Consider the following 26,357-nt stretch of genomic DNA (forward strand, 5'->3'; position numbering starts at 1 on the left):
TAACGTGGCGGCGCTGTTTTTTCTTTACCTACATAGTTTATCTATCAGGTATAGTTCGCGACATGTCGACATGGCAATCGGGGTAAGAGGCGGGGGGACGCACGGTCACCCGCGCTATCCTGTCGACCGCGATTGCCATGTCGACCTGTCGAGAAGTAGTATGTGGTGGTGTCATGTATTAAAAACCGGCCAAGTGCGTGGCGAGCCACGCGCAGTGTAGGGTTCCGTAGTCACAATTCTCGAAAAACAGATATAACTCCTTAACATGTGAACCCTACTTAGCCATGATAGTTTTCCTTTGAAATTGATTATATATACTACTGCTGTGAATTTTTTCACGTTCCTATATATATGGCTGATAGAGGGGGGGGGGGCACACTTGACTCTAATAAAAATTGATGTTCCCACACCCACAGTATTTTTAAAAGACCTATTCAACGATACCCCACACTATAGGGTAGACAAGAAAATAAAAACTCATCCCCACTTTCCATGTAGGGGAGCTACCCTAAAAAAATATATTAATCAAAACTTTATTTCACCACTTTGTCGGCGTGATTAATATTTATAGTTTATACCCATGCCAAATTACAGATTTCTAGCACTAATAGTCTCTGAGATTAACCGAGGACGGACGGACGGACATGGTGAAACTATAAGGGTTCCTTGTTTACTACGGAACCCTAAAAATGAAGATCACATAATTTATTCAAAGCTGGAGGACGGAACTCAGCAGGTTACAGCAAATTGAAGCATCATCAAAGATGGTGGTCATTCTAGCTTATTCAAAAGTTATGGTTAACCATAGGCAGACACCTCCCGTGCGAAGCCGGGGAGGGTCAACTAGTTTACACAAGTTAGTTTGTAATAGATATTTTGCTCAGAGATCTAGCTTCAGTCAATATGGAAATATGCAACCATACAGGAAGCTATGAAAAGAACAAATCTACATGATCAAAGTTGTTAGTAAGTAGGTATGACTAAATAAAATAGGTGTAAAGTAAAAACATTGGAACAATGCATTGCCATGACTCGAATATTGTGTTTCAGCAGTTTACCAGATTCTCAACATACAATATCCAGAAAGAATTCAGACAACTAATTACTACATATTTAAATGATTAGAAAACATTAGTAATAAGTACTGTACTGACTCAATTCATGTGCATCTGTTTTCATCACAAGCATGTTAAATTGTAATTTAAAAATTTCAACTTTATAATTTTGTAGGTTAATAAAAACAAGATTTTTTTGCAATGATTTTATTATAACTGTAAAAACCTTAATATTATACATAATGTACTGAATTTATTATAAGCAATATCACTACAAGGGATTTCATTCCAGATCAGGTAAGTTTTCATCATCGGAATCACTCTCCACATCGTCGAAGGTGGGCTTCTCGGCGCGGTCACCGGCACCGCCGCCCATGTTGCGCAGCATCTCCTCGATGTCGTAAGGGACTCCGCCGCCGTCCTCCTCCTCGTCATCTTCATCTTTCCACTTGTTGAAATCTACTTTAAGATAATGAGGCTTCTTTTTATCTTTCGTTAAAGAGGGCCAGTACGGAGCATCTTTCTTTTCTTTGGAGAGGACCATTTCTATACAGCGACCCTTATTAACGAAGGCACTTTTTGAAGGAACCACGGCATCGTAGAGTGGAATTGTAACCTCGTGAACCTTTTTATCTAGTGCGTTAACACCTTTGAAGTAGACAGAATCTTTTTCTATTTTAATTGACGGATCTTTGGATTCAATGCTAAATGTGAGAAAAACTTCTTCTTTGCGCTGTGCCCATAAAACGGGAGGAGGTACTGGAGTCTCACCTGACATTTTTATTTTTTTAACACTCCTAAATTTTAGAACAAAGAATGTTCACAACGTGAAATAATTGATCAAACGTGAATTTAACAAAGAAATCACAAATCAATTATCGATGATTACAATTCTATGCACCATTCGGTTTTTCGACTCTTATGGACTCTTCCGACTCGCCGATTCTTTTGTGGAAACCAGGGTTAACACATTTAAAAATCTTAATTTCTACCACCGACCAGAAATAAAAGATTTCTACTATAATCACATATGTTAAAAGTACTCTGTGAATCACATATACATACTACTCATGGATAGAGCATTCCAGCTGCAGTATAACAAACCTGATATATCGCTATTCCACTTTGACTAGAGCGAGAGCGAGAGGTCGGACACCGCTAGGAACTGGGGTACGGCCTCTTAAGGGCTTATTCCACCTTCCTAAATAAGACATCCTAAATGGTATAGTTACCGTCAAACTAGCCAACTTTGCCATGTTTCTTTTTAGAATTATTTTCATCTGTAGTATAAATAACTACTACTATCAAAATTTTGAGACCTAGGTCAAGATAGCCTTAAATAATTATAGTCATGGTATTTTTCACGTATATTTAGGAGTTACATTTGGATGAAAAATTGATGTGGGCAATGTTGGCTAAAAGTCCGGATTACTTAATTTTGGTTTAGGTGTTAATTTATCAAAAAAAAAACATTGCGAATTTGCTTTTTGGGCAAAGTATCATTGAGTGACAAAGTTGGCTAGTTTGACGGTAACTATACCATTTAGGATATCTTATTTAGGAAGGTGGAATAAGTCCATTAGGTAGGTACTCTAATTTGTTACTCGAAGCTCAGCTGATAGTAATAAGTTGCTATCCCACTTAATAGTAGCGCTCGATCCACATTTATTACAAACTAGATGATGCCCGCGACTTCGTCCACGTGGATTTGGGTTTTTTAAAAATCTCGTTGATTTTCCGGGATAAAAAGTAGCCTATGTAGGTACCAAATTTTATCAAAATTGATTAAACCAGCCATTGAACAAACGAAATGGCACCGACTCATTGGTGCTTTAACACCAATGCAACCTCGGTGACGTCTGGATTTAAAAACGGCCGTCGATCATTAGTATCTAAGAGGTGGCGCTGATTTATTTGGTTCCAAAACCGTGAAAAATTTTGTTCGCTTGGGCATATCTTGTCATTTATATCGATCGTAAATTGACTCTAAAACAGATCTAAAAAACGTTTGTGACGATATTAAGTTTCCAAAATGAACTTTTTTCAAAAAATAATTAAAAATACTACTCGGAATCTATCATTTGAAGTTGAGGTGGGCTGTATAACAACTACAAACATATTTTAATTATGATTTTTGACATTGATCAGTATTTTCAATTCGAAAATAACTAGAACATTATATTATATCAATTTCGGCTAGAAATTCATATATTTTTGTCGTATAGCAACATTATAAAATAAAAAATAAAAGCTAAAACCCCGACCCATAAATCGTAATGGTGGTTCCACATGCTTGTGACAAAACAACTTAAGAGGCCCCGCACACGGTCAAGCATGTTTGTCAAACAAACCGTCAATCAAATTTGCCAAACACGTACAGTCCGTTCACTATAACTTTTCCCCTGACGTCATGTTGGCACCATTGCTTTGTTTGCTTTATTCCTTAGAGCTTAGGGTTTATTATTGAGTGATTTGCAATGGTGCCAAATATAACGTCAGGGGAAAAGTTATAGTGAACGGACTGTAGTTTGTTTGACAAGCACGCAGTTTGTTTGACAAGCACGCAGTTTGTTTGACAAACACGTGAAAAACGACCACAGACGGTCAAGCACGTTTGTCAAACACGTGAAATTTTACAAACATGCTTGACCGTCGAAACCTATGGTCGAAACTGTATTAGGTAGGTACCTAGTTGTTGCCTGCCCGCATAGGTTTTCAAAAGTCAGGACTTTTGAAAACCTAATGAACTCTTTGAATTTCCGGGATAAAAGACTGCCTATGTCTGTTTCCGGGATGCAAAGGTAGGCCGTGAAATAGTAACAGATAGATAGACAGACACCTTCGCATTCATAATATTATATTAATACCTACAGAATTTTTCGTAATTAACTATCTATGTAAAAAAAATTGGTTAAGATTAGTTGTGAAAAGATAAAAGATGGATAAAAAATTTCACATATTAGTATTTAATGTCACTGTACTTTTCTCATTTAAAATTGCTGTAAAACATATCACTTAATTTTGTGTCGAGCGAAAATGTGTTTTTTATAAAAGGATTCGGTTAAGGCTTTGTTACGAACGCTGTAGGGTACTGCAAAGTTGTAGTTTTGGGGATACAGCAGCTTACGTGGTAGCATTGGCGTACACAGGGTTCAAAGCCAGGGTAAGCAGTATTTAGGAAGGTATGTAGGTACCTATTTACATTGAGCATTAAGCTATTTCAACTAGGGTAACTATTTCTTAGGTAAGCAGTGCTTTTATGCCTCTATGAGCTGCACGCCACTGCGTGGTAGGTGGAGGCGTTAATATAATATTACGACCGGCCGAGAATTCATAGTTAAGCCTAGGGCTATCAGAACTCTAAATCAGGCACTGTTGACAAGGGTATAAGGGTTGTAAATATCCCGTGGAAACTCTTTGATTTCCCGAGATAAAAGTTGCCTATGTTAGTCTCGGTCTTTAAATCGAATGTACTCATACATTCGATATGGAGCAAAAATAGAGTTCATAGTCAGCGTAGCTTAGCTAAGTACCTAATACATTATAATACATTACTTACCAATTCTAAATGTATGTATATTGTATCAGCCCTAAGGCCGCACCTCGCAATGCCATCTGTGAAGGAGGAAGGGGAAAAGGCGCAAACAAATACACGACCATAGTCAGCTTAGGTACTTTAGCTAAGTACCTTGCCGATTCGAAATGTATGTATTAGCCCTAAGACCATCTCGTAATGCCATCCGTGAAGTAGGAAGGGGAAAAGACGCAAAGAAATACGGACACTCGCGCACAGCAATACAATTTAATTTAGCTTGCGTGCGTGACTTATCTATTTATATAAGCTATTAAATCATCGCAAGTAGTTAATTAACAATGGAGTGCAACCTCTGTACGTATATTACTATTATATATTCTGTGACTATCATCATGATCAACCCAACGCCGGCTCAGTACAGAGCAAGGGTCTTCTCTCAGAGAGAAGGGTTTTGGCCATAGTCTACCACGCTGGCCATGTGCGGATTGGTAGACTTCACACACCTTTGAGAACATAATGGAGACCTCTCATGCATTCAGGTTTCCCCACGATCTTTTCCTTCAACGTTAAATCAAGTGATATTTAATTAGGTACCTACTTAAAACGCACCTAACTCCGAAAAGTTATAAGTACGTGCCCGGGATCGAACCCCCGACCTCCAATTAGAAGGCGGACGTCCTAACCTCTAGGCTATCACAGCTTATCTGTGACTATAGGTACAGTCAAATCGGGTTGACAAATCGATTACAACATTTTGGCATAGTCAATGAAAATTAAATAACAAAAAATTAATAATATAGGTAGAGATCCGGTATTAGGAATATTTGTTCATCTGTTATTTAATTGTGATAGAGAATATATTATGGTGGATAATGTGTATTGATATAGATTGATACATTGCACATGGGTTGCCTAGTTAAATCACGTGCCAATGATTAAAAAAGAATTAAAAATGATTTTTCGATCAACTTTCCTTATTTATTAATCATTTATGAATGATGCTCGACTTTTATAAATGACTACCCCAAGGAGTTGAAAAAATAAAGGTTGCTTCGTTTCCCCTCCGCGCAACCATAAAAGTGTGGCGGTATGGGGTTGCCAGGTATAAACGAGTAAGCGTTACCCTCTAATATAACCTCATCTGTTATAATTCACGCAAATTGCTAATGCGCGTGGCCGCCATTTTAGTGACGTCAGCACTAGACTAGAGTTTCGAGCTGATGGTACATTTTTATTTCGGCTGACGTTAAAATGATGTCATTTCGATGTAAATGAGACATAGTTCCAGCGCAATAGCAATTTGCGGGACTTGTATTTAGTCAAATTTTCATTTTAATCCAATTTTATTTCCTAAACTAACTGTAATAGGTGTACCTATACAACTTTTTTTGAATCCAAGGTTGCCTAGTATTAAGGTGTTCAATTTTTATCGATAGATTTTTTTAATTTTTAACATCATTGGCACCTGATTTAGCTAGGCATAGGCCTATGTGCGATGTATCAATATACACAATGGGGCCGATTCTCTAGTACACAATCTCTAAACTAAACTAAATTAACAGGTCTAAATCTAGTGCTATCCTTTTCCGCAAGCAACATTATGAAAGGGATAGCAATAGATTTAGACGTGATATTTTAGTTTAGTTTAGAGATTGTGTACAAAGGAATTAGCCACATTATCTACCATAAATATTCTCTATTACAATTAAATAACAGATGGGGTAGATATTCCTAATAACGGATCTTAGACCAATATGTATTGTTCTATTTTTAACCGACTTCAAAAAAAGGAGGAGGTTCTCAAATCGTCGGAATGTTTTTATTAAAGCCAGTAGATAGATAAAAACAATCCTTACGCCTACAACTAGACTTACTACGTAAAATTAAGGACGTTTTAACTCTTTACATCTCTTAAAAATACATAATTTGATGTTAAAGTAATAAACTGGCATAAAACAATAATAATGTACATATTTACAAAATAAATGCACGAAAGTCTATTATGTACTTTGAATAAAAACTTAAATGATTCATAATTCCGTCGTTGTTGAATTATTATAGTATAATTCTATTATTTTGTTTTTAAACAAATTAATCTAAAAACAACTAACTTAGTAGAGTCATTTTAATAAGTTCCTGTTGACTGCTACTACAAATGTTATTATGAGGACTCTTAATTATGAAGGAAAAATCAGCTGATAAACTTGTGTTATAATATTATGTGGGTATATTTGTGTATCTTTTCAAACTAATAATGAACAAGCCAATAAAACGTTTGAAATTGTCATTTTTATAGAAATTTTGCATAAAATTTAGGGCTTCAAGATATTGTGTCCCAGCCCTTACAAAGTTAGTATAATGATCACATATTTGAATGTCAAACTGACTTAATAAAACGGCTCTACTGTACTTGTAAAGTTTTCATTTCATGTAGACAGACTATAATAATAGTAATTATTTCAATTTTAATAACTTCTTTAAATACGAATTATTCTAAAACTTTTAGTTAAAACAATAAATGCTAGACGTGACTAACTGACAATTATACTAAAATTTGGCTACTGGAGAGATAGCTGTGGAAAAAATTAACATTTAAATGACTTCTGGTTGAAAAATTAGAGTTTCTTCAACCATCCTGTCGTTTGGTTGCCAGCAACTTTGCGAGCAGGTGAATATGAGAACGGATAGGAAGTGCAGATGTGTGAGGGGCATGTTGTTGTTTTGTATGCGCAGCGTGTCCGCGAAGGCAGGAACTAGTTGCAGCTCGCATATGAGTCGCGAGCCGCAGCGCAAACAGACTGTGGGCTTGTAGGGAGAATCTGTTGTGTTCTCGGATGTCGGTAACGGTGCTCCGAGCAGTGGCGGCTCATCTCGCGAATATCTGATGGACACATTTTTAATTAGTGTAAAGGAGAATCAACAGTGAGACAGGCCGGGATTGTGTCCTTAATAAAGTAAGCTTCATAATTTAAGATATATTTTATAATTATACTAGACTAGCTGATGCCCGCGACTTCGTTCGCGTGGAATTAGGTTATTAAAAATCCTGTGGAAACTCTTCAATTTTCGGGATAAAAAGTAGCCTATGTCCTTCCCCGGGATGCAAGCTATCTCTGTACCAAATTTCGTCAAAATCGGTTGAACCATTGAGCCGTGAAAAGCTAGCAGACAGACAGACAGACACACTTTCGCATTTATAATATTAAGTATGGACTATCTCTGTACCAAATTTCGTCTAAATCGGTTGAACCATTGAGCCGTGAAAAGCTAGCAGACAGACAGACACACTTTCGCATTTATAATATTAGTATGGATGATGCTCGCAATTTCGTCCGCGTGGATTTCGGTTTTTCAAAATCACGTGGGAACTCTGATTTTGCGAGATAAAAAGTTGCCTATATAAATTTACAGGATGCAAGCTATCTGTGTACCAAATTTGATATAAATCGATTGAACGGATGGGTCTTTAATAACCCCGTGGGAACTCTTGATTTTCCGGGATAAAAGTAAGGTTTACATCCCGGGAAGGACACACCTTCCCGGGATGTAAGCTAACTCTGTAACAATTAATATCATCAAAATCTATTATACTGTTGGGCCGTGAAAAGTTAGCAGACAGACAGGCACACACTTTTTTAGAATGGATTTTGAATAAAACTATACACTTGTACCAGCCCAAGATAACGATACTACTCAGTGTATGCTTACCGCAGTATCTGGCCAGGGCTCTGGTGCAGCCTCGTGAGGAAGGCGTGGAACAGGCGGTCGCCGTGCAGCGGCGCGGCCTCCTCGTACGCCTCGTCGTCGCACCCCACGCCTCCCGACCCTCGCTCCGCCACACTGCCTACTTCTATTTCTATAATCATTTTAACTAATTTAATATTTTGAATACTGAACCAGGATTTAAAAATAAATACACAGTTCAACAATTTTGCTCACTATTGTATTACGACTCAAAATCGTTCATTTTACGTAACGTAAGTCGTGACTGCCACGTACAGTACGCGGCAGAAAATATTGTACATAGAAAGAGATAGCGGTTTTGTAGAGCGTTATCTCTGTCGTTGAGACCGACAAAACGTCACACAGGTATGAGTGACAGAGACAACGCTCTACAAAGCCGAATTCTCATTATAAAGGTTGATGTACAATATTTCTTGCCGGCTACTGTAGCTTGAAGCAATGGTTGTAGAAATGGTTTCTTTAACAAATTCATAAAACATTGTGACTAATTCTTTAGTACACAAATCACTGAACTAAATTGACAGATAAGTATCTAAATTTAGTGCCATCCTTTTTCTCAGGGAGCATTGTGAAAGGGATGGCAATAGATCCACCATTTTACCATTATACCTTACCATTTTACTTTAGTTTAGAGCTTGTGTATAACAGAATTAGCCTCATTAACATATTTAAAAAAAACTTACTAACCATTGTCCCTTTTGTATTTATTGAGTAATTCAGTCACTTTAGCGTTGTCGTTGTATGTCTTGTTCCATTCTTCTTCGACGTAGATGTACTTAGGGATAAACTGTAGCGGCCCGGATAAAAGGCAGGTTCGTATGTCTGGCGGCAGTTCGATCATCTGTTAAATTAATTATATTATAGGTATTTATTACACTGCGATACACAAAGGTCTATTAAATGTATTCTACATGTAGTATGTATTGTTGCTATACAAAACCAGAAATTGTTTACAAAAATTGTAAAACACTTTTTAGGGTAGATAAAAAAAATAGAGAATAAATGCGGCCTTACACGCACAGCTTAAAGCAGTACAGATAGCAGTTGACAATGTTTAGACTGCGTCATAGAAACCAATGCTTAAAACTTGTACTGTATCACAGAATAGTATCTTACAGGTACAGAAAGAAGGCTCACTTCACAAGACGTGAAATAATAAGTGAGAAGACGTGAAAATAAATAGTGACTCTTGTATACAACTCGTTCGATTAACACAATTTTTTTGCAGTTAGTACGGCGCGCATATTACGTCAACTGAGCAAAGTCTTACTTTGACATGTATTATATATCAAAAACCAGTCGCACTTATGACCTTTTTCTATAAACACGGCACACAATCACTGTTGTGCGCACAACCGTGCCGTGCATCATCATCATCATCGTCATGATCAACCCATCGCCGGCTCACTACAGAGCACGGGTCTCCTCTCAGAGTGAGAAGGGTTTTGGCCATGGTCTACCACGCTGGCCAAGTGCGGATTGGCAGACTTCACACACCTTTGAGAACATTATGGGATAACTCTCAGGCATACAGGTTTGCTCACGATGTTTACCTTCACCGTTAAAGCAAGTGATATTTTAATTATGAACTTAAAAAAGGCACATAACTCCGAAACGTTAGAGGTGCGTGCCCGGGATCGAACCCCCGACCTCCGATTAGAAGGCGGACGTTCTAACCACTAGGCTACCACAGCTTCCTACCGTGCCGTGCAGTGCAAGCGAATTCGATCATTAAGGTGCTAAACAAGTTTTGGCCTTTGACTGTACAGTAATAAGTTTCCGAGTGTATGTGGCCGACCTACAAGTCTAGTGTCGAGCTATCGGCCGGGGCTCATACTGACTTGGTGGAACAGTATTTCCATGTTGTCAAGTGGAGCGCTGGGAGTCTCCGCAAGAACCAGCCCCGCCTCGTCGCCGCCTTCCAGCTCCGCTACCGGCACGGGGGCGCCGACTGCACCCACAGCACCTATCAACGTTTACGCTTTAGTGGCAATGAATAGGCAGGGTAGACACATAGTTCGGTAAATACCTGGCCAAGTGCGAGTCAGACTCGCGCACTGAGGGTTCCATACTACAGTCTATACAGTTTCATGTTACTTATACGCGTCGGTTTGATTGGTTAAATTCGCTGTTTACATATTTTCACAGCCACTCAAGAGGCAGAATTTGTTAGTGATTACGATGAATATGTTTTTCTTACACAATCGGGGGGCTGATCTGGCTCACTACATTCGTGCAATTAATGAATTTCACTAACCTTGTACAGGTGACATGTTTGCATTATGTGCGTCAACTTGCAGGTTCCCCAACGCTTGCTCAACTGTCTCCAAGTCATATGAATTGCTTTCGTCTTCCTCGTCTGAATTCCTTAAAATTTTCACACTTCAATATAAAAGCATATTTAGGTAAAATTTGTGTTGTTAATATGCAGGTGATTTTTGATATTAATTTACTAAGCAGAAAACTCTATCAACCTATTTGAGAACCTACTGGTTAAGATTTAGGTCCAGGTAAGGGTGGTCCATTGATCCTAAACACGCACCTCTATTTTTAGGAGTTATCTGTGTTTTATATCAATTGCTTTTACAGTGAAGGCATTTTTTGTAATTTGTTTTATTCAGATACAAGTTAGCCCTTGACTGCAATCTCACCTGGTGGTAAGTGATGATGCAGTCTGAGATGGAAGCAGGCGAACCTGGAAGGAGTATGGCAGATTTTATTAAACCCATACCCTTTTAGTTTCTACACAGCATCGTACCGGAACGCTAAATCACTTAGCGGCACGGCATCGCCAGTAGGGTGGTATAGTTACCACCCTACCTAGTGGCTAGTGCCACGTCCGAAGTCTCCCACCTTGACGTGATTTTTTGGATGGGTATAGATAAAGACCTGGTGAGTGACATAGGCTACTTTTAATCCTGGAACATCAAAGAGTTCCCACAGGATTTTTAAAGACCTAATTCCACGCGGACAAAGTCGCAGGCATCTGCTAGTGTACTTTATAATAGGAACAATTTTTATTTACCTTTGCACACCATTAAGAGGGCTATTGTCAACGAACAAAACATTTCCATTAGTAGTGTCCCCATTGTCATTTTCATTCCAGTCATCCGAACCCTTGCACCAGCTCAAGTTAGTCTCTGAACTAGGTATGCGAACAACTGCACTTGTTTTAGTAGGCTCATCTTGTATTTGACTTCTAACACATGTCCAACTTGGCAAAAAAAAAAACAAGAATTCAAGAATATTATTATCTAAAATAAAGAAAATATATAAATGGAATAAAAATAGTTTCATTATTATGTGAAACACTGGTGTTTTCTGGAATAATGTTAAATAAACAAACCCAGAAATTATTAAATATGGATTATAACTATACCATTACATACATAGCAAACATAATACAGTATTATAATAACATATTTCTGAAAACGGCATAGGTAAGTAATAGTAACATATTATTATACCAATTTTACAAATAGAAAAGTGGGCTACCTTATCCCAAAAAATCAAAGTTTCCACTAGCTTCTAATGAATTAAATCTGATAAAAGTATTTTCTTAAGACAATGTGCTATAAAACTACTATTATAAAAATAAGTTTTTTCATACCTTTCCGATTGAGTCCAGCAGCTTGGGTTAATGCATGCAAACACATAGAGAGTGCGATGATATACAGAGCCTTCCAGTGGAGCATAACATTGCACTATCAATAGCCTGTGCAGACTGCATAGAGGACATTTAGTTGAAAATTTAATATCCTTTATAGGGGGCCAATCCTGAAAGTACAATTTCATAATATGAACATCTTTCATTTCTAACTTCATACTTAATGTTTTAAATGTGTAAGTGTGTCTGTCTATCAGCTACCTTTTCACAGCTCATTCGTTTAAATTTAGTACACAAATCATAGAAACAGAAAAGTTTGCATCCGCGGGATGAACATGAGCTATTTTTTATCCCACAAAATCAAAGAGTTACAAGGGAATTTAAAAATCTATATCCATCAACCTTCAACAAAAACCTTCCTTGAAAATTGGGGAATACTAAAAACTGCGTCAAAATACATCAAGTACCTAGTTAAGAAAGTAAATATACAAAGAAATGTGGAATGAGACATTCTATTATAGCTATATAGAAGCTTAGTTTTTAATTTTTTTATACATACAGGTAATCCGCCAATTTTATTGATCGTGTAATTCAGCTGAGTTTGATTCTTTTCAACAATTATTTCCTCCTCGTATCCTAGATAGACTTTTCCTTGGTATTTCGCCATTTTAATCGTTTAACTGCATTTATTATTGCGAATTATTTAGTAATCTTAAAATAAAATAATATGTCCCCGTACTATACACAAATTATTCGAAACACAGAACAATCACAGACCAATAACATATGATTCGAAATTCGAATTTGATTTACACAGAGTATAAACACTAAACTTGAAGCAAATGACATTTGTCACAGACTCTGACAAGTCTGGCGCACAAAGAGAAGCAAACAAAGTAAACGAACACGACCTGACATTGGCTAATCTGTGTAAAGCCAGAAGAAGAACAAAAAAAAAAATAACGAACACGAACACAAACACAGAAGTCTAGTACCTGACTTTAATATCTTTGACCGTAGACCAAGGAGGAGGCTAAGGTGAAAAGCGCGGGAACATTTGAAAAACAGTTGTTCGTCGCTTACAGAAAAGCTGCATTACGAACTGGATCAATAATTTATTGTTGCTATAATCTTAGGTTGTGACTTGTGTATGGCTGATGGTATTTTGCCTGAAACTAAGTACGTATTTTAACCAATAGCAACAGTGTCGGCCAATATTAGAGGTTATTGCGAAAGGTCACCGGACTGATTGTGTTTGTGCTGCTGCAGTTCCTTGAATTAAAATTGTTAGTTATGTAAAGAAAGTTAAGTAAACTAACTACCTACTTATACTTTCTGCGGGCTATCCTGGAAGGGGTTATGGCAGTTTTAATAAACGAATTTCAATAAATTACTTAGTTAAGAACGCTAAATCACAACTTATAGGTAAGTGCTACGACTAAAACATTTCACCAGACTGGCCCCGATTCGCTAACTTAGTGTTTAACACTGAATGATAGCCACCGAGCTCATTTGGCATTGGTTGGTTCTACATAGCTGCTTCACTGAGTGATAGTAAAATAATTTTTCGTAGAGAACTTCATTGGATAAAAAATAAATGTCAAATGAGCTTGGTGGCTATCGTGGCTACAATTCAGTGTTGACCACTAAGTTATTGAATCACCCCGCAGATCTGAGTTAAATAGGAAACCAGCATACTGATTCGCTAACTCAGTGTACAACGATTAATGATAGCCACCGAGCTCATTTGACATTGGTTGCTTCTAGATTGCTGCTTCACTGAGCAAATAATAAACACTGAGTAAAAATACTGAGTAAAATGATTCCTGATTGAAAACCCTTAAAGAGATTAAAAATAATTGTCAAATGAGATTGGTGGCTACTGGCTATCATTCATTATAGAACACTGAGTTAACGAATCACCCCCCAGGGATCGAAACTTGGACCTCCCATACCCTCCATCGTTTCCATTCACCATGATTTATTTCTCTCAAATTCTTAGAAAAATTTAGGTAGGTACCTAGGTAAGTTACCTGCTTAGTTTAAATGCACATCATCGAATATCATAACAGATATCGATAAAATAAAATATTAACCTTAGCATGGATCTTTCATCAGGCTTCTACTTAAGTAGTTTTTATTAGGAAATCCAATTAATAATACCTACTTATTTTGATCACTATCTGCATCGATATGGAATATCTGCCGTCATCAAACCTATACTCGAAAAGGATTTTCATTCATTTATGTTCGACTTAGAAATGTTACAAAACCGTTGTTCCACTTTGTTTTCAAAGGAGTTATTGTTTCGAAAAGAACCTTATAAAGATACTATGATATAACCGATATAACCCATGTTGCATCATTAATTTAACTGCAGAAAAATAATGAAACTGATCAAAATGTCAATAGCATCTAAAAATAATATTACAGTTAGGTATGATAAGTAAACCGGCTGATGAGAATTGGAACGAAACAAGTTATTTTAAAAACAGTATATAAAGTGCCAAAATATGTAGCTGTTAGATATAAATATTTATTAAATGGTCGTTTCAGTTATATTTGGTCATTTTCTTGCAGATAAGGAGCGGTCATTGCCCAAGGATTAACACATTCGTTTTTGTCGCGTGGTATAAAATACTTTATACCTTTGCGTTCAGATATCTATAAGACTTTTGAACGAAAGCACATATTTCCAGTTATATTAAAAAATACAAATAAAATGCAAACTTTTATACACTATGCAGTGGCATTAATTTTAGTACGTCTGCTGACATTTTTTAAAAGTATTTTTTACTTTTGTCTTAGAACGTATACCTACCTAAGAATTGTTGTAAAATGTAATTATATTTTTTAGGTGTTTAGTTTCGTTGTGCAGCTAGATGCAGTGACAGTAAACCCTATAGCGCATCTTTGCCCTACAAATAAAATCGCACCTCGACGAAAGCGCTATGATACTCACCCACGAACCTTTGGACAATTTTATAATTTGCTGACACCTAACTCGCCCAGTAGTCTTCAAGAACAACCCCAGGAAGACCTGCCTTATGATTGCGGCGATATAGAAGATTATGATGAAAATGATATTGGTTCAGGTGAGTGTAAAACTTAATAAGCACTCCTTAGGTTACTAATTTAAGCAAATCAGAAATTTCGGCATCGATGTGTACTGTGTAGGTACCTAAAAGACTGGGCGCGATTCATTGAGATATTCCGTGCCGTTGACCGGTTTCGTAATTTTTGATAATTATTACTTAACAATATGTATCTAGATACCTAGGTATGAATTTAAAAGCTCATTATGAAAACCTAGCTTTGCGGGAAAAAAACTAAAACATTATTTTAGTAGGTATAGGTAGGTATCACGTAGGTAAATTAGGTGTCTGACTCTAGATACCTATAGCTACAAGCGGAAATGACATTGAAATGGAAAGGAACTACATATAATAAACTTAACACTAAGCCGTTATAGAGAGAGAGCCAGCACGTGTCAGACCTTGGTTATTTAATAAAAGCTGAAAGTTTCTCTACGTATTGTCCCCAACACAGCGAGAAACGATTGTGTGAAGTGACTATGAAGTTTGGTTCTGGCTTTAGGAGATAACTGGTAATAAAGGTGTAAAAAATCTTACGTCAAAGTACCTATAAAGTCTATTTTTTTTTGTTTTCTTCGGAATAACATTATAAATCACATCACGCATTGCCGGACACTGTCGTGTCGTGGCAACCCCCTTAATGTTTAAAAGTTTAAGGGTGTCTGGCAATGCATGACGTGATTTCTAATACAAAAAAAAATTGGCTTTGTACTTTGACGTAAGATTTTTTACACCTTTATTACCTGTGATCTCCCAAAGCCACCATGAAACTCCATAGTCGCTGATCGTTCCACCCTGTGTTGGGGACAATACGAAGAGAAACTTTCAGCTTTTATAAAATAACGAAGGTCTGACGCGCGCTGGCTCTTAGTCCATTAGTTATAGGTAGGTGGTCAGACGTGTTTACAATAAATAATAGGGCAATATCCACTGTCAGCGAATGACCGATGCGAAAGCTTTTTACTCCTTAGCTTAGCCACAGAGTAAGGATGGTGTTATACTTGCTGATAAATATATGATATCTGCTTTAAAATTGAGTTGCAAGGTTCAACCCGACAGACATAGGGACATAGTTACATACATTGCAAGTTAAATAAAAGCTTTTAAAAAAGAAGCCCTTATAGGATCACTTCGTTGTCTCTGTCAAGACCCGTCAAGGGAATCAAAACCTATAGGGTACTTCCCGTTGACCTGAAATCATAACAAAGGCAGGTGGCAAATAACAATAATTGTCTTCATACTTAGCACAAGTAAATGAAAAATCCGAAACCGTAAATTTGTTCTAAATAATATCTGTCCCGGCTGTACTCACGATGGGATGGGTTCGAAACTAGTCGGGCTAACGTCGACTAAACACGTGAGTACAGTCGGGACAGATATTATTTAGAATGGAAATCACTCACGGTAGTTTAAACGTAAATTTGTTGTTACCTACTTACGAAACGGAAAAAAAATTTAAAAAAAGTGTAATTTCTCGTACGAACCATCGTACAAGAAATTATATTTTTTTAATTTTTTTTCCCGTATACTTATACCAACAACGGGACAATTCGTGTGCGAGTCAGACTCGCTCTTGACCGCTTTTTCGATCTACGCAGTTACACAAAGACCAATAAGAAGACAAGGATACCAACGTAACCATTCTAAAAAGAAGGGCTCGTCTCACTCTCACCGGCCATCACACCAGTCATCAAATCAGCCATCACACCAGCAGTTGTTGAACCAGCACCACCAGAACGGCATGAAACCATCTTCCAAACCAACAAGGCCACCGCCCGCGGGATATTTCGGTACCAACAGCTACACGCCACCGAAACCACAAAAACCATCAGGTAATTTTCTTTCTTTATAGTCCGTATTTCTCATTGCTGAGGGTCGCGGTCCCTTGCGGTTGTTTCCAGACCTTTCCGCATAGATATCTACAACTTGATTAAGAGAATGAGATTTCGATTCTTAGGTTAATTTACAATGTTAGTGATATTAATCGTAACCACCGTGCTCGGAGGGAACAAAAAGCCCAAATTCAAATCTCCAAAGTCATGATGTCATGAGAACAAAATTCATGTGCGAAGTTTGTTAAGAATCAGTTTAGCAGAAGTGATTGATCCATTTAGTTACCGACTTGGGTCACAATCGCAATCGATTAATATCATCATCATCATGATCAACCCATCGCCGGCTCACTACAGAGCACCGGTCTCCTCTCATTATGGAGAACTCTCAGGCATGCAGGTTTCCTCACGATGTTTTCCTTCACCGTTAAAGCAAGTGATATTTTAATTACTTAAAAACGCACGTAACTCCGAAAAGTTAGAGGTGCGTGCCCGGGATCGAACCCCCGACCTCCGATTAGAAGGCGGACGTCCTAACCACTAGGCTACCACAGCTTCCTATTTTTAATCAATGGATTAAAAATAAATGTCAAATGAGTTCGGTGGCTATCATTAAAGTGTTAATCACTAAGTTAGCGAATCAGCCCGCAGATCTCATTCTCAGTTGCCGTCTTCGAATTGCGGTGCGTTTGCGTTCTGCTCATACGGTTCTTAGGCGTGTGTGTGTGTGAGTGTGCGATCGACTTTACTTCAGATTTCTATTTGTCGCCTATAAAAAGATATTTTATTTATAGGTATATGAATTGAATCAAGTATAAAACAGGAACTAAACATTCAAGGTGCCAATTATTATTAATAGGTACGCAGGTAGGTATCTAGTTTTATCTAGGTATACCTACCTACAACAATTCACGACATAGATACTTGTAGGTAGGTAACCCTAGTACGCGACAGGTCGAAATGAACGCCCCGCACACCCGTACAGCCTCCGCGTTAACCCGGTGCAGGCGAGCGCGGGTGACGTGCGGATGTGCGGGGCGTCCCCCCGCCTCATACCACGATTGCCATCTCAACCTGTCGCAGACTATATTTTTCATGGTTTACCTATCCTATCTTTCAAATAAATTGCCTATCTTTCAGATAACGTGAAACCAGTTAATGAGGCTGGATCAGATCCTCAAATGACCTATCGCCCTGGAGTAGTTGTCGGAGCTCCCCTTTATCACGTGGCTGGCCATCCTCAAAATTCACAGGCCTCGAGGCCGCAACCGAGTGATAGGCCCGATAGCCCGCCACCCAATAAACAACCTCAAAATAATATACAAGGCTCGAGGCCGCAACATAGTGATAGGCCCGATAGCCCGCCACCCAATAAAAGAGAGCCCAAGTATTACGTCAATCACGCCTACAGCTACGTGCCCGCAACTCAATCTAACTCAAACGCGAATAATCATTATAGACCAAGAAAATTCAATGGTGATACAGGAATATTAGGGTCTTTTGTTGATCTGTTCTTTTAAAATATTTCTATTATTCTATTCTAAATAAGTACCTATATTTAAGCGATTGTAATAAGAAAACGCTTCAAATTCGCGTTTAAATCGGTTTAAGCCCGACTTCCGTACTACTAGATCTATTCTAAAGAAGAAACCCGAACGAGTTCGAAACTAATTAATTACCTTACTGATCAGGCTTGCATCGATTTAAACGTGAGTTTTAGTTCCCATAAGAATTAAGTAATTATTATGATTCTCATCACGATAATTTAAGTTCTAAAATGTTTAACTGAATTAAGATGTGGAATTTATTAATTACATAATGTGAAAGGAGAGAGACCTTTTGTTTCCTTTGTGTCGTCATTCTTGCTCCGCCTTAGACGCCGTAGCCTTGGCAGTTAGATTTTATGCCATTGTACTGTCGCGCTAATTCTTCAAATGACTGTAATTTTTCTATTACATACGTCGCGAAGGATCCAAAACAATGCAAGTACAATGCCACCAGAAGTACCAAAATTAATTCATGTGAAGTGCGGAAAATTGAAGAGTCGGATATCCTAGCAATTAGCAAGCGTGATGCGCTTATAACTTATGTTCATAGCAAAAATCGAGTGACATGAGTTATTATTATCATGACATGTAGGACCTATATTATTATGTTCATATTACGTTCAGTGGTTCATTTATCTAATTTGCCTACTCCAATCTGATATCACCGAATGTTGTACTGGTAGGTATATTTGAGGACATATTTTGTGGTTAAATGATTTGGATTGGAGCGACTCTATAAGTCGCATGTGAATTCAGTTATTTTGTTGCTTCACGGGGAAAAGGAAAATGAACGCAATTTTAATACAAGTTTTTAAGTTATTGTGCATCTTTACATCAGTTATATTATGTGAAGGTAAGTGAGTACCTAGTGTTTTCATTTTCTATTTCGATTTTATTTCATCTTTGAAATAAAATCGAAATAGAAAATATTTAGTTAGATCTATATATATACCTACCGTTGAGGAAGTTAGAATTAAAATAACATGTGGTACTTGAGTATTTAATAGTGTTTTTGCAAGAATTATAGGTATTTAGTCATAAAAATTAATAGAAACCTTAAATGATGTGGATTACGCAATCAATATATTATTGGGTCTGCGCATTAGAGACGATAAATTGCAGGAAAAAAATATCTAGTGAGATTAAAACATAAAACTTTAATTTTAGAAAAAAACCCCTATCTAGAAGCTCTTAAAAGAAAACCTTGGGAAAGCGTTCAAAAATATATCGAGGTGCGACCTGGCGCGTTTATATTTTACTGGTTATATTACGCCGATGGAGTACAATTCGGTTCCGATCACAAACCACTAATCATATGGATACAGGGTGGGCCGGGCCATGCGGCTACTGGGTTAGCTAACTTTGCTGAAATTGGCCCGCTTACTATGGACATGCGACCTCGAAACCATACTTGGGTAGGTACAATTCATAATGCCGACTATGAAAATGAAAAATAGTTTCATGTAACAGACAATTTCTTGGATTTATTTTTATTTTTATTTATTTTTTATTTATTGCCTATAGGCAATAAAGAGTTGAGTACTAGCTCCTAAAGAGGAGCAGCCGCTACAAAACAATATCCTACACCTAATTTGCTAAAAGTCCTCGGACTGATCGCAAATCACAAAATTAAAAAATAATAATAATAATATTATTTATACAAATTCATCATCATTATCAACCCATCGCCGACTCACTACTGATAACGGATCCTCTCAGAATGGGAAGGGTTTGGTCGTACTCGACCACGCTAGCCAAGTGCGGATTGGAAGGCTTGAAACATCTCGTAAGAACACAATGGAGAACTCTCAGGCATGCAGGTTTCCTCACGATGTTTTTCTTCATCGTTAAAGCAAATGATATTTAGATAATGATGTGCTTAAAACGCACTTAACTCCGAAAAGTTAGAGGTGCCCGGGATCGAACCCCCGACCTCCCGATTAGGAGGTTTTAACTACTAGGTTACCACGGCTTATGCACATCTATAGATACTGTACGTATCAAAGGAACGTTCATATTATACAGGGGGTAACCAGAACGCTAGCAAAAACGAAGACAGGTGATAGTACTGATGATTAGGTAATAGGTACTGATATTATGCTACCATAAAAAAACGCGAAAAAAGAATTAAAAATGTCCTATATTTTGTGAAAGTTCACGTTATATTGCAAATAAAAAATCAGACTGACGCCAGAGGTCAACAATCGTTGCGTAAGTAGGCCACTCAGAGTCAATGCCACGTTGAAGATGGGGCATTGACCCCATTTTGCACGCTATACATTGCGGGTTTGAAAAATACTAAATCTCTATAACTACAAAATGAGGCAAATGGTTTGTGTCTAGATAGTTCAACAATAGCGCTAAGTTTTTGTTAGCATTCTGGTTATACCCTGTATGTTCTTTTAGTATCTACATAGGATCTATAGAAATATAAGTAAATTTCTTTCAGGTAAACGGAAGGAACGTTCTGTTGATAGATCATCCTGTTGGATCTGGATTTAGTTATGCAGTTAATGAAACTCTGCTCGTGAAAACAGACAAGGAAGCGGGTAGGTGTCATAGAAATTTACTCTTGACGCTTTAATAGGTACATTACATAAATCTTTCATAAGCCAATACTATAAATAGATGAAGCTCGCAACTTCGCCAGCGTAGATGTAGGCTTTCAAAATTCCGTGGGAACTTTTTGATTTTCCGGTATAAAAAGTATAACCTACGTCCGTCTCGGATATGCAAGCTATCTGTGTAGGTACAACCCGTCGGAAATATCTATGCACCTCACTGGAATGTGCTTACTCGCAACTCGCAGGTACCGGTGGCAACGCAAGCGCGTTGCATGACGTCACTAAGCCAGGTTCTCAGATATTTCCGACGGGTTGTACTTACCTACTAAATTTTGCCAAAATTAGGTAAATCGAGCCGTAAAAACGTATAACAGACAGACAGACACAGTTTTATAACATTAGTATGGATTTGTATTCAAGGTAAGATTAGTAGCCTCCTGTAAAACAATCGCATTTTAAATACCTCTTAATAGGCATATTAAGTCGTGAGAATTTTAGCCAAGTGCGTGAACCTAACATTATCGCCTACTTATTTACCTACCCATAGATATAATAAGTAAGTATAATATATAAGGTAAGATAGGTACCTACCTTAATCTAAAAACATAGTATGTACTACCAAGTAATGGCCTCATTTTCTAAGTGTATCTACTTACATAACTATCTTAGTGGTATATTTCAAAATAAGTAAGTAGGTACCTAAAAAATCTCTCTGATTATGGCATATTGTGGGCGTAACGAATACCTACTCTATCGCAACATATAGACGACACGGTACCTAATAGTACGCGACAGGTCGAGGTGACGATCGGGGTGGGCACGCCCGCACAGCCCCCGCGCTAACCCGGTGCAGACGAGCGCGGGCACTGTGCGGGTGAGCGGGGCGTCCCCCCGCCTCATGCCCCGATTACCGTCTCGACCTGTCGCTCACTATGTTATCATCGGCCATGATAATCCGAGATCCCACAGACCACTGTATAGAACCTATACTCATGTTCATTTGTGTAAGTACTAAGTAGCCCCCATGTAGCCCCAAACAGTTCCTTTGATTTTTCTATGAAAACGCACAAAAGTCTGCACACCGGCCAGTGTTAGTCACAGTACGCCGAGTGACCCTGTAAAAGTTTGCAGTAAATTTTAATAGGTAACCATTTAGCAAAAACGTATTTTTCTTTAAGGATGTATAACTATACCTACGAAATACCCTAAGAAAATACATAGGTACCTGTTGGAGCTATACAAAAAGTTATCATCTTTTTATTATTGATATTTTTTCCAGCAAAAGATCTTCGGAGAGCTATAAAAGAGTTCTACAATACACACAGAGAGTTTCGTAAAACACCAACGTATATCTTTGGTCAAAGCTACGGTGGCAAGTTATGTCCAAGGCTTGGTTACTATTTACATAGGGTAAGAATATTTGAATATACTTCAACATCCCCATAGTGAATGAGGTTGGAACGTATGTGTGGAGAATCTGTTTTGATCGCCTCCACACGATCGACGTTTGTGGTTGTTGGAGTGTTGACCGACTGTCTGGAGCCAGCCATAACGTATTGCCAGACGCATAGGCTGAGATCTAGAGCGCACTTTGACTTTGCTCCAAAGAATTTGCAAGTAGGTACTACTATTTGCTCAGACTTGCGATAAAACGAGACAGATTTTTGTGAGAGATATAGCTCTGTCTTGTTTTCAACTCTGTCTTAAGTCTAAGCTAAGTCAGAGTGCGCTCTATAGATCTCACCCTTAATATAGTGGCAAGTAACCCCCTGCCAGTCACCCAAGACTTAAGTTTAAGGGTTTCTGGCAGAAGGTTGCCATGATACTAAGTGTCTGGCAATGCATGACGTGGTTCCTAATTCTATTCCGAAGAAAATATGACTTATGCTATACTTTGACGAAAGATTTTGTCTTTCTTTTTTTAAAAAGCCATATTAGCCATGTTAAATGACTAATATTTCTCTTTCCTCTCCAATTAAGCGTCAGGCTTGTGCTAGGAGTAGGTACGACAATAGTGCAACGGGCGGGGTTTGAACCGTCGACCTTTCGGTTTTCAGTCCACACCTATACCGGTTGAGCTATTGAGGTTCTTAAACTATTAACTGTTACCTATTATCTGCCAAAGCCACCAAGATCCAAACTTCATAGCCGCTGAACGTTCCTCCCTAACTAAGACAATGCGCATAGAAACTTTCAGCTTTTATGAAATAAAGAAGGTCTGGCCCTTATGGGCTCTTAGTCCATATATTATTGCGCATAGAAACTTTCGACTTTTATGAAATAACGAAGGTCTGGCCCTTATGGGCTCTTAGTCCATATATTATTGCGTCATAGAAGACATAGGTACTTGTTATTTTTCTGGGCGTGGGGAAGTGTTGCATATGCAATATGCATGCACAGCACACGATGCGATGACGCTGTAGGTATTTTATCATTGGCTCGGGCACCTCCAGACAGGTCGAGCGGCTAAAATAGGTCTGAATATTTTTAAAGATTAATGTTTTACTTGTGTAAGAAAAACTGTAAGACATTTAAAACAAGAAAATTGTAGGGTACAAGTTACAATTTACAACGCATTCGGAATTACCTAAGCAAGATATTTATTTTATACTTAGGCAATAAAAAATAATCGTCTCAAGATGAACTTCAAGGGTATCGGCATTGGAAGTGGATGGGTCAATCCAAAGCTAAGTACATTGGCACAGCCTGAATTTCTTTATAACATGGTAAGTACCTAAACACAGCGTGTATCTACCTGGGTAACTTCTACCCACTTATTTGTAGAATTATTATCATCATTCATCATACTTGTGCAAACTGGAGCAAGAAGAGAGGCTGCAGAGCTACAAATAACTTTAGCACACGATTCAACCGCATCGAGCGCGCCGAAGATAAGGATGACTTCTGTCAGTTATAACCCAGGTTCTATAACCTATACCTAATTTTGTTCAATGTGTTTGAACTTTGAACAAGTAGTAAGGTGAGTATAGTACCCCCCCGAGCTAACGCCGGCGCGGGATACCGCAGGTGTACGGGACGTCCCCCCGCCTCATACCCCGATTGCCATCTCGACCTGTCGCGAACTATACCTAGTATAGTTAACTTTAAAGTTAGGTTACTTAATATATAATTAAGAAATGAAGTTGAGAATCGTGTAACTGATGAAAGATAAAGTATAAAATTAGCAAGATGATAAAATATTTCCTGAGAATTACTTGAATTCCTAAGAAAAGTTTATCTGATTACTTGATCACTGATCTAGCCAGTTGAGAAATCAATTTGAAATCACGAATCGAAATACTTAGATTTATTTATTGAAGAAAAGTTTACTGATCTATTATAACTAAACGAAACGTTAGTTGAAGTTAAACGAGATACTGAACTTTGGCGTATTTTTCCAGGGTGTTATCGACCAACCCACATATACAAAAACAATGAAGTTGGCTAGAAATATGAGCTATTTAATTGATAAAAAAGAGTATATTACCGCTGAAAACCTTGACAGTACGTTATTTCACACATTAATTTTAGAAGCTGGGATGGAGATAAATTTCAACAACGTAAACCAGCCTTCAGTTTATAGTGCCCTTACCGATTTAGCGGAGAAAGTTAATAGATATGTGAAACCGACACTACAAGAGGTTTGTCAAACCTTAACATGGACTTGGCTATCAATGGAAGCTTATGAAAGTTTAACTGATAGTTTCCTTGTGCCATCTAATAAGTTCTGTAAGTTTAATTCACGTTTTTAGCAGTAAATGAATTTATTAAAATTATCATGCTCTTTAATTTAGGAAGGTTACCAGCTGCTTACCTTAAGTTTCTTTTTGTTACTGTAATTCAACCGCCCGGCAAGGCGAATGAGTTTACTAAAGCTGGACTTTAGAGTCTGGTGTATGTGGCGTCACTGATGCCGCGAAAGAGAAATGCAGAAAACGTCATTCGAGTGCAGCGACACTAACGTGTGATTGTCGGCGTTAGTGGCGTCACGACCGCCACACGTTCGACTCGAATGCCCATCTTGAGTTTTACTTACAAAACCGTAGTTGTAGTTAGCCGTTTGCATTTATTTCGTTTATATTTTATATAATAGTACTTGTTTAATTTTTAAATAAGTAAATATTTAAGTAATTTAAGTTTATTTTCTTTCAGTAGAGACACTTCTCGACCGCACAGAACTCAAAATTGCAGTTTATAATGGCAATTTAGATGTCGTTACACCTCTTGCAGGTACGTGTGGCTCGTCTATTTACCCCATTATAAAGTAGGTAGAACCTTTTGCCCCTGGTTGGAGGTGAAAGAGACGTTTTTCTTAGTATAGGTAGCTACTTTAAATGGCTAATTATGCTTTAAAAAATTAAGATCTTTAAAATTTACACATTTACAATATTTAGATAGTTATTTAATTGGTATTTACTTAGGTGCTTCAAATTGGGTACACGCACTTAAGTGGCACGGAGCCCAGGAGTTCATGAATGCAAGGAGGATTCCGATAAGGGGAAATAAAAACGGATTTTATAAGGCTGCAAGACAACTCAGCTTTTGGACAGTGTTCGGATCAGGACATTGGGTATGTAGATATGGGTTTACTTAGTCACATTTAAAGTTGAGTTTAGTTGGGTATTTATGAAAATCACCTCCTTGCCCCGCTCTATAATGTTAATAAGTATAATGAGGACCGACCGCCATCTTGTATTTTTGATGTATCAATTTTATTCGTCAGGTGTCAATCAGTAAATTGTTTTGACCTAATTTAGTGTAAACTGGTGTAAACCGACTGAATACCTATGGTATATACTGTGCAGGTGGCTTTTAGGATGGTAGGTATCCTTGAACAAGTAACAACCTATTTTTTGTACCTAGGTTCCAGAGGACAACCCTACCGCAATGGAACATATTTTGGAATACATGATAGAAGACACTAATTTTGTTCACCCAGATATAAGCAATAACAATTAATTAGTTTATGAATAAATTTATTCAGAAAAAGACTGGAGGAATTTTGTATATTAATTTATAGTAATGTTATTTTTATTGCATAAAAAAACTCAGTTTTTTGTGAGTGTGTTGTTAAACAAGTTTATAAGTATAAAAATTTTAATAAAAATATGCACACACTGCACACTGAATTACGTTGTGCCAACGACCTCTATCTTCAAGACGGGTCATGCCGAAATTCCTGTATGACTAGAACTCCTAGAAATTATATTTAATGTGCAACATGCACATAAACTCAAGAGAGTTTCAGGATGTCAAGCTGAAAAATGTAGGTAGGTACCTACACTTATTAATTGGTTCAAATAAAGTATTAAAAAAAAACTATATTGCGCAGTGTGCAAGGCGGGTTCCGCAGCTTGGTTTGAAACATAAAAACAATA

At 37.7% G+C, this 26,357-nt stretch overlaps 3 protein-coding genes across 6 annotated transcripts; 1 reads left to right on the forward strand and 2 right to left on the reverse strand.

The window, feature by feature from the left end:
- Positions 1-1,282: 1,282 nt before the first annotated feature.
- Positions 1,283-1,998, reverse strand: LOC117985765 (prostaglandin E synthase 3 homolog). Its single transcript, XM_034972549.2, has one exon. It carries the CDS (start codon positions 1,831-1,833, stop codon positions 1,339-1,341), a length of 495 nt encoding a protein of 164 aa, XP_034828440.1. The 5' UTR covers positions 1,834-1,998; the 3' UTR covers positions 1,283-1,338.
- A 2,839-nt stretch (positions 1,999-4,837) lies between these two features.
- trus (programmed cell death 2 like trus) lies at positions 4,838-12,708 on the reverse strand. The gene is made up of 8 exons (XM_034972536.2): positions 12,501-12,708; positions 11,945-12,111; positions 11,360-11,548; positions 10,592-10,701; positions 10,176-10,300; positions 9,022-9,175; positions 8,299-8,446; positions 4,838-7,471 (listed from the first exon to the last, which is right to left on the reverse strand). The coding sequence occupies exons 1-8, from the start codon at positions 12,606-12,608 to the stop codon at positions 7,183-7,185; spliced, it is 1,290 nt and encodes a 429-aa protein (XP_034828427.1). The 5' UTR covers positions 12,609-12,708; the 3' UTR covers positions 4,838-7,182.
- Positions 12,709-12,952: 244 nt separating this feature from the next.
- LOC117985677 (retinoid-inducible serine carboxypeptidase-like) lies at positions 12,953-26,324 on the forward strand. Of its 4 annotated transcripts, none has more exons than XM_069501584.1 (12): positions 12,953-13,120; positions 14,522-14,702; positions 14,799-15,036; positions 16,635-16,868; positions 19,583-19,830; positions 20,865-20,964; positions 22,259-22,389; positions 23,595-23,705; positions 24,381-24,708; positions 25,132-25,209; positions 25,401-25,549; positions 25,843-26,323. In XM_069501584.1, the coding sequence occupies exons 2-12, from the start codon at positions 14,664-14,666 to the stop codon at positions 25,936-25,938; spliced, it is 1,752 nt and encodes a 583-aa protein (XP_069357685.1). In that variant the 5' UTR covers positions 12,953-13,120; positions 14,522-14,663; the 3' UTR covers positions 25,939-26,323. The 4 variants fall into 4 exon arrangements, 3 of the variants coding, with proteins under 3 accessions (XP_069357685.1, XP_069357684.1, XP_034828330.1); XM_069501583.1 differs by having other exon boundaries at positions 13,091-13,366; XR_011237255.1 differs by lacking the exon at positions 25,843-26,323 and having other exon boundaries at positions 13,091-13,366; positions 25,135-25,209; positions 25,401-25,461.
- The last annotated feature ends 33 nt before the right edge of the window (positions 26,325-26,357 follow it).

The sequence above is a fragment of the Maniola hyperantus genome, chromosome 10, assembly GCF_902806685.2.
Source record: "Maniola hyperantus chromosome 10, iAphHyp1.2, whole genome shotgun sequence".
NCBI classification, from domain to species: domain Eukaryota; kingdom Metazoa; phylum Arthropoda; class Insecta; order Lepidoptera; family Nymphalidae; genus Maniola; species Maniola hyperantus.